Source organism: Manduca sexta, chromosome 3 (genome assembly GCF_014839805.1).
Source record: "Manduca sexta isolate Smith_Timp_Sample1 chromosome 3, JHU_Msex_v1.0, whole genome shotgun sequence".
Taxonomy (NCBI): Eukaryota; Metazoa; Arthropoda; class Insecta; order Lepidoptera; family Sphingidae; genus Manduca; species Manduca sexta.
Window position 1 is genome coordinate 8,140,252 of NC_051117.1, and position 12,466 is coordinate 8,152,717.

Here is a 12,466-nt window from a genome sequence, read left to right on the forward strand (position 1 = left end):
GGGATTCGATCCTGCGGATATTCGTCTCGGCAGTCCGTTCCATCACAAACTAGGCTATCGCTGTTTTTTTTAGTTAATGTTATTTTGTAATTAATGTAATGAGATCATAAATTGATTAATAAATTAAGACATAAACCATAATCATAATTTAATCTTACAAGAATGTATGTATGTTTTTCCATACGAGTTATTCTGGGCCTAAAATAAATGAATAAATAAAGTAGATATATTTATTAATACTATTTCTTTGTGACCAGATTCCCCAGGGGATTAACGCTTAGAAGTCGAGCGGTTCCAAAACTAAGCCAAGTACTTTCTGAAAGGTGCTTATAAAAGTATGTTGCATTTAAAGAATAAGGATTACCAACATTCAAGTGAAATTGGGTTTATCTGCTCAGTATTAGCCCGGAGTCTGGAATTTGTGCTGACAATGACGTTGGAGTCGCCCCCTATTCATCATGGCTCAGAATACACATATCAATATAGTGCGTGCACGAGGTGCGCTTCTGCCTACCCCTTTGAGGCATAAAAAAACATGTGTGTTATATGTATACATATTTGTTCTTGTTGTAACCAAGGGAGAAATCATCCTTCTCATTATATTAACTACAAGCTGTCACTCGCGGCTTCGCCAGCATATGAGATATTTTTTCTGGAATAAATGTTCCGCTAAATATTCTCCCGGGAAAAAAATTAGCCAATGTCCTTCCCAGGATCTCAAACTATCTCCATATCTTCAACAAAATCCGTTTATTGCGATCAGACAAACGCGACGGGAAACTTTGTTTTACAATATGTATGGATGTATTTACAATAATAGGCTTAGACATGCGCGTACGTCACGCTGTGACCTAATTATTTTAGTAATGGGGCAAAGAACATTAACGCCATTAAATAGGATACCGTCACCGTTGCTTTTATAAGGACATTTCAGGAAATAACTCTGTTATGACTTATCACCGTGGTCAACGCTACTGTATTACGTACGGTTACAAAAGTGGACTCAACTACAATATTAATACGGCTGCTTATATATCGCTTCTTTGGTTTAGTAGCGAAGTACTTGGGCTGTGATCCGTGAAGTTCTGGATTATTTTTCGGACAACATAAAAATGTGAGACATTTGTTTTATGATAACACCAGAGTTGCTCACCCCCTTAGAATGATCCCAAAAAAACGCAATTCTTAAGTCGATATTGTTTAATTTAGTGTCGTGTTTTTTTTAATTAAATGTATTTTTTGGCTCAGCTCTGTCACGTGGGACGAACGTTGCCCATGCCTGTGTGGATAGAGCATTAGTAACTCTTCTGCTTGGTATTTATTATAACTACAATAAATTCTATACATTATCTGAAAAAAAATCGACAGAAACTTGACGCAGTTACAACTCTGCCTAACCCATTAACTGCCATTCTCAAACGATCCCAATTGTTTTTTCGCTCTATCTCAAAAATGGACCAATCAGAACAAACTTTTTTGACATGCTTCCAAATAAGTTATTTTGATTGGTTCGTTGGTGGAATCAGATTGAAGATTGAGATAGGGATCGTTTGTGGAGAAGAGCTATAAAAGTGCAAACTTGGTTTATAGTAAATAAAAATAAACCTTATTTATTCGGTAATCAAGCAACTATTTTTATATCCTTGAATCGCAAACCCTAGTTTCACCACTATTTTCTTATAGCAATGTTATACGAGATAGTATAAGTTCCAAGTTCGGTCGTCTGTCGTGACGTCACCTATTCTTGGAAATAGTTATTGCTGGCACCAGACAGTCGACAGATAACAGTAAATGGTAAATTGTCCTGTGGTTTCTAAACAGAAGTCAGTATTACGTTCAGTTTTACGTCACTTACAAGTAAATTTGTCATATTTGGGAATTTGTTTTTAGCATCAAGCGATACGTAAGCACTGTTGCTTTTTGAATTAAAAGACTGTAGAAACAATGTAATGAGTATTGAGACAAGTAAATAAAAAAACGAATTCTAATTTTTCCTTCGTATGCTCTGAAGCTAAATTCGTTTGAACTGATTTTGAAAAGTGCAACACTAGAGTTTCTAGCCCGTTCTTCTTCGGTGAAAACTGCTTTCAGAACTAATAGAAGGGGTTAATAATGACAATATAAATAATGTTGAACATTTTATGGATTCAAATAATTTATGCGAATTTGACATCTGATAGCAAAGTGACGATAAATGGTAACAGTAAAATGTTCTGCAGAGAGATTTATATATGAAAGTTCTGGATGGGGGTACATTGCTATTTATGGGCAGTCGTGACGTCATCAGAGGAGATACTTTCTCGTCTCGTCACACATTTGTAAAGGAATATTTATATACACCTCTGCTACTACTGCTACTAAAATATGACCTTACCCATGGCGTAGCCAGTTGGAGAGTCGATCCATGAACATCTGATAGTTGCGTGGTACTAGGTTAATGCAGCTTACTATAATTTTTAGTAATTTTTAACCTACTTCAAAAAAGGAGGAGTTTCTCAATTCGACTGTATATTTTGTGTTTGTTACCTCAAAACTTTTGACTGGGTGAACCAATTGTGATTGTTTTTTTAAACCACCAAAATGATCTAATCCGCAATTAATTGAACATTGAAGTCATTTCTTTAGTCTTTGTGACAGCCCCAGTAAAAACAACACTATGTCCATTCGTTTAGAAATCCTATATAAATAGCATATTTAAATTAAGTTTAAAATCAATAACATTTCCAATAAGATAATCATATATGGAGATTCCCAATATTTCAACAACACGACCGGTTGCAATAAATCGGAACATTTAGGAGATTCTTATCAACACATCCTTGTTATCAGTTTTGTTTTGGTATTATGTTATTTTAATACTGGTTTTTAATACATTAGAGAAGAAACAACGCCAAACGTTGTGTAATCGGAATACCTCTAGATTAAATACTAAATAAAAAGGTATAACTATAAAATAGTTCTTGCGGCTTCACGCATATGAAAATTGATTTCTGACGTAAACACTAGATCAAGAACTCATCTCAAAGTACCTATACCATATTAAGGGAAATTAAAACCCAAATTTTCATTAACGAAAAGATCTATTTTTTTTAAAATCACACCTGAATTGCCCTTTTTTTAAGTGGGGAAAAACGCGTTATCGCTACCACCACTTCGAGGGTCAGTGGAATGGTGGTTATGTTGGTTTCACCGGTCTTACGGCTCAACGTCGACACTCGGGGTATAACATCATCCGAGCGAGCATTGGACCGAGTCCCTAACCCCTGTATACCCTATACTGGAATACCAACCAAAACCCGCGGTGGCCTTCTTCGGCGCATACGTGACGGCCCCGGGGACACCTGAATTGCCCTAAATACAACTTAACCTTACATTCCAATAGACTCGCCCCATAACACATTATCAGACGGCCATAAATACAGCCAAGTAAGGAGGCTCGAATTGTCCTGCCTACCGCTTGGGGTTTGTTATACTCATGTATGTATTTATCATGATGACTGCCTCGGTGGCGTAGTTGTATTACGGTTCGACTTTCATTACTGAGGTCTCGGGTTCGTTCCCAGTTCGGGCAGTGGTTTTGGGTTTTCGTACTCATTATCAGTACCATCATGGGACATGTATGGCATGGGAAAGTGTATGCACCAGTTGCGCCTCTGCCTACACCTTCAAGGATAAAAGGCATGATTATATACGTGTTTATGATGAAGTCTAACCGATTTGTTAAAATTGGAGAGGCACATTCAACTCCGACTAACTGGGTACCTAACTGGGCAACCAATAATCAATGTATTTATATTTATAGCCAGTGTAAATATAGATTCCAATGCGGTTTGGTCACGTTTAAGGAAACCACAGGAACACGACCGCAAACTGCATCTGGAATTATAAATATAGGTGGGAAATACCTTAGGGCAAAGAAATGGGACACTGGAATAATATTTGAGGATAATATACCTTTTGAGAGACACCGGTAAAGTAACTAAACGGTTTGAAGGACATTGTAGCCAGCGTAACTACTTGACATAATAAGACTTAACATCCCATGTCTCAGGATGGCGAGCGCAGTGGACTACCAAACAATGCTTTGTAACTCAAGGTGGTGGATGGTGTTTCTACTGTTTATGGGCGGTCGTATCGCTTACCATCACGCGAACAGCAAGCCGTCAATAATAAAAAAATTGAATTCGGAGGAATAAGTGGCACCCTGCTTTCTATTAGGTGAAGGATTTAACAAACTGAAAAAATCTGGTTATTGATGCGCTAGTTAGACAAGTTTGATATCACTCTACTTCGTATATAACTTAGCTTATTGTAAAGTGTGTAAATTTTAATTATTTTTTGTTGCAAAATTAGTTGTCACCTTGGCCTAATAACAGGGTAATGGGTTATTGATCAGGCAATACTAGGTTCGACTTCCATTTCGCTAAAACTTTCTGTGCGATTTCTAACACGATTCGCAATACCCAATCTAAGTCGGAACTTCAATCAGTGAAAACTAACAGCTATTCTACTTAGAACTTAGTTTAGGACAGACGGAAGCCAAGCCTTATAAAATCTATAATGTGAGGCCTAATCCAATGCACTTCATAGGACACGGGGGCGAGCTAGGGCGATGACACGCGCGGCCACCACGCCGTCCCGGAATCAGGTCAGCCCACTAACGTATTTGTGACGCAGCGAAAAAAATCTCTGTTACAAACTATTTCTTGGAAGTTAAGGTATTATAGAGAGGTTATGTTGTGGAAAAATCTTCCTATTTGAGGGTATCACAAAAATCTGAATTAAATCATCAATTTTGGAAGTCTTAACGAGTCTAAATTGTAATAAAAGTGATTTTTATAAAAAGAACACACTCAAAAGTCGTCCAAGTGCGCCTAATTTGAATTAAGATCAATATAAATATCAATGTTCAAAATATTTACACTAACATGATCGAATTATAACGTCTGTTTATTCTGAAATTCATAAAGCTAGTAATTTTAAGAAACTCTCCTACCCTTATATGTTATAAAACAAACTTCTGTCTGTCTGTTTGTCTAATCGCGATAAACACAAAAACTAGCGAACTTCTTTTCATTCACTTCACTTTCCCTAGACCTTACAACAAAGTTTTTAATACGCGCCTGATGGCTTCTGATAAACCAAATCGTCAGTTATCAACCATTCCACAAACACCAACGTCACCCTTACCAACACATCACGAAAAGCAATCAAACGTCACCAATCAAAAAATGATCAAACAGCCTCGCGATCAAAACACCCGTCTCAATATCTATGCAATTATTTATACAAACTAATTTTAGAGCGCGTACACCCATAATTGTAGAACAAATTTGTATAAGTATCCATGTTGAGCGTTGTACAAATTATCGAATGTAATGTGATACGGACATGTGCAATGTTTGGTGTGTAAACAGAGGCTTTAGGTAAATTTGCGAGTGCATGCGCGCCTCGCGGCCTCCCAATACGGGAGAGTAACTGCGAAATATTTGATAGGGTTGAACAGTACTTGACTGTGGCGTAGTTGTAATGCGTACGTGGTACGAATAAAACTACCGCGCTGAGGTCCCGCGTCAGACTAAAAATAATAGTGACTGGGTTTTTTGCATACTAAAAAATACTCCTTTACAGCCTGTATGGTCTTACGCCTGATCTCTCTCCGGTCATGTCAGATTGCTGTCTCACCGGACTATGAGAGTGAAGGAACAGAGTTGTGCACACACTTGTGCACTGTAATATCTCCTGCGCATCCGGCTGATCTCCGTTAACATTGAACCTCGTGGCCGAACTTTTGCATTCACTAGACATAACACATTGATATAGAAAGAGAAATAGAACTCGGCAATACATACCATAAGTTATAGAAAGATTACAATCGGCTAGCCTTCGTAGATCGTCTTCTTACTCACACCTATGTGACGTTTTGTTGCTGTCTGACGCGATATAATTTTTACTGGCGTGCACAGTAAACAGATAAGCTAGATAGACCAAGCCCACTCTACAATTATAATGGCTCACCCCAGTATCCCGCTAACATCCTCCCAATCCCCTAATGTAGATATGACAAATTGGGTTAGCAGGAACGGGAAATGTAAATCTGTCCCAACTGGAAACAAATTCGTACACCCTTGGTATAGTGGGCAAAACTGCGTAAGACGGTGAGTAGCTCGTCATATAGTCTGGGGGCTGAATTCCACTACAGCATCCCTTTTACGTCAAATTGTAGACACAGTCATTATCGCAACAGCGCACGATGTTGTGCAACATAGAGGGACATGTTTAGCATCACGTATTGCGCGAGTAATTGATAGACCTAAATACGACGTTCGACGTAAAATAAACAAAGATATATTGCTAACACATTTCTATAAGAATAACAGTGTTGCTATTGACCTGAAGAGGTTACCCAGGGGAAAGCAGTGGAGGGTATTCTACCCCCGAAATCGATATAAAAAAAAGGAAAAATTCCAAATGCGGCACCAATAGAGATTATCTCTATCTTTCATTCAGCTGATGATTCCTAACAGTTGCATAAAATCACGTATATGCTGCATCAGCATATTTGTCAATGTGCATGACTGTTCAATTTGTGAAATAATACGCTCAATACTAAAAAGATTCAGATTGCATTTGCATAATTGTGCAACGAAACGTGATACATATTGTTACGGGATTAAAATCCCCTGGATTTACCGGAATTCCGGTTTATGCGCGGAATTTCACTATTGAGAGATGACCTTGCTCGTTTGCATCCTTATCTAAATGTATTGTGAAATAACATATAGACGTATTGAAAGTATTATGGTATACCTATACGAGTTATTTACATCCAATTACTGGTGCACGTTTATATACCAAGAAATTATAATTAAACATCGCTATTGATATGAAAAACAATTATCCTCTTACTTCCAACTATTATTTTATACTTAAAATTGCTTGCCAAAGGAAAAACAGAACACAATAATAAAAAATACATAGTTGACTAAACCTCAAAAAACAAATAGGCACCCGTACTTATTTTCTAATTTGTGAAAAAAAATATAACATGGCTGTACGCGCCAAATATCCTTCGTCAATAAAAAAAAAACTCACGCTCATGATGCACCATCACGGACCTCGCATGATGGAGTGATCGGTGTCCATAGTGTAATACAATTAACGTAGGCTAAGAGCGCCTACACTAAAATCAACGCGCAGTGTAGATCCTGATTGATTCAAATTTCGGCCATATTTAATTTACTAAGGTGGACAGGCGCGGGAGTCATCGAATTAACCTCATGATTTGTAATTACGGCTTGACAGGTGAATTTATTTTTATTAATGCGTAGTTGCAACCAATTAACATAATTTGGTTATTGACGAATCCATAGGAAATCTAGAAGGCTGCAAATCCAGTAAATAAGCTCTATAGCTCCATAAATCCAAATGAAAAACTAGTATGCGTAATTTTGAGAAAACATTTTTTTGAACCTAGGAGTGATAAATGAAAATGACTCACCTGGCCATACCGTGAGGAGGCTAAATGCACGTTCCTGTTCTTAAGCGAGAAGTCCGGCCTCTTCCCCAATCCATAGTTGCTCTTGTTCTGGGATATGAATTTCTTTGGTCTGTCCAGTCTTTCCGTCGAGCCCGTCTCGTCCTCATCGGTCCGCTTGGACGTAGAGGGGATTCCCCTGTACGCACCCCTGGTTCCCCTGATAGTCTTCTCCGGGGACTTATCCTGTTTCCGCGTGATGAGATTGTCTTTTCTCTGTTTGTTACTCCGTAAGGACACGTTGGAAGCCATATTGTCCATATTACATCCATCAATCGTCGAATCAGAGCTCCATTTTTAATCTCAATTAACTTCGAATAAATAGCAATTCCATTTGATTAAATTATATTAATTAATATATTTGCCCTTTAATATGAGAGTATACGGGGTAAATTCTACGAAAATTAATGGATTAAACTAATTAAAATAATAAATAAATAGCTAGTTCCGTCTTTTGATTCTCTCTCGCTGTGTTGTCATCCTTCACGCTGGTCACCGCTCCAAACTGTCTTTAAGCTAGGATGAAAAAAACTAAATCTAAAAAATTAACAGTCTTCAGGAAGATTTTGGAAAGTTTACTTATGCAGGTTTTATGTTATCTGAAACAAGGAAAAAAATATTGTTACAATAAAGAAAGACATTTTCCATCTTGCCCAGGGGAATCTCATCGCAAATAACGGTTGCTGTTTCATTTCTATCAATCTAACTTATAAAGTTTTCATGACGTGGAGTTGTCCAAGTTTACATTGATAGCTTGCAGACGACGTAGCTTAGTAAACATAAAATATTTTTGAAGTCTCTGAAAGATGTAAGTAACACAAGAAATTAAGCAATTTATTATAATTATTACTTTTTCTAACTACAATTAAGCAAACATGCTTACTTAATTTAGTTCAGTCGCAATAGGTAAGATATTAAAATATAAAGCATTAGTTTAAAACAAGTATTTGATAACATTACATATGTTTTCCAAGATTTGATCTTAACGGGCACTGTACAGACATGCACCTGGAGTAAATGGACTCATATTTAGGGAGACTATCAATTGTTGAGAAATTATTGTCTCTCGCAAGTCGCCACAATTATACCTGTACGAAACTTTACATACTCAATACATCAAAATAATACACGGCATCCATACGAACGAATCATCATCATTTCAGCCGGGAATTGTCCACTGCTCGACATAGGCCTCCCCCATCGAGCGCCACAAAACGAATACCAAGAATAATCTACAGAATAACTATGCAATCCCGCATGCTTCGGTTTCCCATACAGATGAAATTACATTACCACAAGTTACAACAATTGATATTTATCTTCTAGAAAATTATAGTATTCGTATTGTATGAATGCGTATGAACTAGAGCGATGTTGTACCACTGTGTTGCAAGCTTTGTTGTAAGTGCCTCGGTGGCGTTGTAATGCGTGCGCGGTATAACCGTTCCGAGTTCCGAGGTTCGGAGCCCGAGCCGGGCAGTGATATAGGGATTTTCTGTTTAGTATCATCCTGGGGTCTGAAATTTGTGCTCGATATAGAGAAAGACTCACCCCTATTACTTGATGAGACGGAATACATAAGGCGAAAGGTAGGTGTCCTAATTGCACTTCTGTCTAACCCTTCTAAGACAGAGGCGTGATGTGTTTTTGTTATTGCTCTTTGTACGGCCATTAATGTCTTTCAACTAAGTCTCGATTCTCCCCTATTTCCTTCTGTTACCACTGTTTTCAATCGATATGACTGACAATGAATGAAACACTTTACTTTATACACCAAATGCAGTAACATGAGTATAATTTCTATATAATAAAAACATGCACTAATAGACGGATTTATGGCTAAAAAGCGATATCTTCCAGACAACCTATATAAAGAGACTTATATAGGCAAGCATCTCGATGACCCTAAAATTTTAAAATCGGAAAGAAAGAGATAGAATGAGTACTAATTCTGTGGTACTGTACTCGGCTAGTGACCACTTATTATGAGGGGACTGCTAAAAAATATTAACGACTACCTCTAAACTAAACTACGAGTTGCCACTTCAGAATTCAGCAACTAACCACAATATTTTTGACTCTCATCATCAGACATCATCTCCTATTCAACTCCGACAACTAAACTTACCATCAGGAGCAATGCTTATCCTTTACCAACTCAAAAAAAAATACCTTACTAGATTTTTCAATGCAAAACTATTACAACTTTCATCATAATTTATAAAACCACAACGTTGTAACAACACAGAATGTTGCAAAGGTTCACGAAACACATTGTTTCTAACGACAAGTTTCCATCCTGTTGTTATCAGCAGGCTATTACCCTTTTAAGTGTGCGGTCGCCCTAAATAGCTCATTGCTAGTACTTAAAGCCGTGGAGAGTGGGTTTGCGAATATGGACCGTCGATCATATCAGTTACAATGACGTCACGCCGTTTTATCTCTGGGGTGGACATAGGCTACCACAATATCGTAAAACTTATCCGTCCATCTGTCTTCCGTTGCTTGATGTTGGGAGGCGGGACGGTCGAGCACGAAATCAAATTTCTGGGAAATTTTGTGATCTTTCGAAACACGAACGAGTGTGACACGAATGAGTGTGGACGGATCAGTAAAATGAAACTAGATAAGGTCGGGCAACACTTTATGTAGTTTTGTTAACACCATTTGCACATGACTGCATCCTCCAGACGCCCACGACTGGCAGTCGGTTGACAATAAAATCTGAGTCAAAATTATAAAAAAACATACATTTCACGCCTTTATCCCCGAAGGGGTAGGCAAGGGTGCAACGAAGGCACCCACTTTCCGCCATTTGTGTTACATCCCATGTAATGGGTCGAGCCTATCAACCAATCACGCACATATTCCAAACTCTATGCCGATACTGATAAAAAAACTTAACATAGCCTTGCCCAACCCGAGATTCGAACTTGGATCTCAGAGCGGTGTAGTACCACGCACACATAACTACGTCATCAAGCTAGTCATATACATATTTCAAAATCTTGCACCGCCTCATTTTAACGAGATAAGAACAGATGGTAGACTAAAGAAATCACAAAAAATTGTAAAAGAAATAATTGCGTCTAATACATCGTTGTTATATGAGAAACGCTGGCAGTTATAAATAAATGAAAATCACTGTATAATATATGAGGACCTTTTAACATGCCAACTCGTAACTTCGCTATAAAAACTAAGACCAACTGGCGCCAATAAATAAGTTATGCTACAAAAACACCACTAGTGCTAGCCTAACCTGATATAGTGCTTGACTATTATCTAGATAAATACAAGAGCTATGTCAACAGATATTTTTTATTAAAATCGGAGACTTGTAAATGAGCTTCATTTGCAATAGTAATAAAGCCTGTCTGCTGTGTACATCCGTTTTCTTTTGTGGTTTTAATGCAGATTAGTTTTATGTTAAGCGTTGATACTGCAAATGTAGGATATGAAATAAAAAAGTTATTATACATCTAGATTTTAGGATCTTTGTCACATAAATTAAGGGTTTGTAAAGGTAATGATTTGCAGAAGTGATAGCTCTAAATAATATTACTCCTACTAGCTTATCATATACATTTGTCAATTAGTAACTTTAAATTACATTCATAGTAAAAGATGTTCATATTAAGATTATGGTTCCCGAAGAAACTTTAACTTCTATAAAAAGCTTGTAAATAAATTGTTTGTATGAAACTTCCATTAGCTTGCACTTAGTTCAGGTGAAAGAACAATTTAATGATAAGTACTTGAAGTTCTAAAAGAAGCCAATCAAATTACATCATACATAGTTGAAAAAAATAATATAACATATTTTTGTCTAATGAGTACCTATTGAATATAGGTATGCATATGTATATGCCTTTAATCAAATGTAAACTTTATACAGTCATTTTCACATTGCAATATTAAATAGAACTACATACTCGTCTTCACCTATACAAACATTATGCCAAAAATCATCCATGAACAAATATTTGCACCAAAAATCAGTTTAACTTTTCTGATTTTTTTTATCATTTTGTAGTATTTTCAAAATATGATGTATGCGCGAGTGAATTTTTGACTCAGCGTGGTGTTGCCGCTGCTTCGAATTCTCTTAGAGTAGTAGTAGCAGCATCAGGGTGTGTAAAATGAAAGTTACTTTCCATTAATATTTATTTTGTTCCAAACCTATCCTTTTTTATTTTATATCTATGGTTTGATTCACTTATTCTAGTGTTATTTTCCAAAATAAGTATGTGGTTTCATTTAGTGACACAATGTCGAAATTATCTTCTATGTAAAGAAATTTTATAATAATGCTAGATATACATTATCCTATTTAATCTTCAAAATAAATGGCCACGTAAACCACATATATTTAGGAACTGTATGATTGATAGGCCTCATAGTAAATAACAATATAAAAAATATAGAAGGGGATAAAAATTATTTATCCAATTCTAAGGATTAATATATGAACATTAACTTTACCAGAGATATGCTCTGACCCTTATCATTAGAATAAATCTCTGATGTGTATGTCTGAATCTGTGTATCATTGACAGATTGCTAGACAGCTGTAGCAGTTTATTTATATCACAAATATTATTAGAAAAAGATAAATAGCTGACAAATAGGTATGGCAAAATAATTGACAATTACTACTGAATAATTTACATTTTTGTAATAGTATTGCATTGTTTCGATTTATGTAATAAACACACTTCACACCTTCATCACCACACGGGTAGGCAGAGGTGCAAGTTTTCATCTGTGTATTCCGTCCATGTATAATAAATACTATTACGACAACATTGAAGTAAATAAAATAGTATACACAACATATTTACCAGTCACAAATGCACAATGGAAATTGTGACAAGTTGTAAAATGAATTTTACACCACATAATGAGTTACAAGAAATGTGCTAATGA

The 12,466-nt window shown here is 36.6% G+C and overlaps 1 protein-coding gene across 7 annotated transcripts in view; it reads right to left on the reverse strand.

Moving 5' to 3' along the window:
• Positions 1 to 12,466, reverse strand: part of LOC115442972 (serine/threonine-protein kinase WNK1) — a 58,629-nt gene that overhangs the window by 45,283 nt on the left and 880 nt on the right. For 6 of the 7 annotated variants that reach the window (XM_030168221.2, XM_030168219.2, XM_030168218.2 and 3 more), the window contains exon 2: positions 7,502 to 8,136. In XM_030168221.2, coding sequence (XP_030024081.2) covers positions 7,502 to 7,798 — 297 coding nt within the window. In that variant the 5' untranslated portion in view covers positions 7,799 to 8,136. Of the gene's footprint in view, positions 1 to 7,095; positions 7,117 to 7,501; positions 8,137 to 12,466 lie in introns of those variants that run through there. The other variant, XM_037438595.1, reaches the window with a different exon arrangement.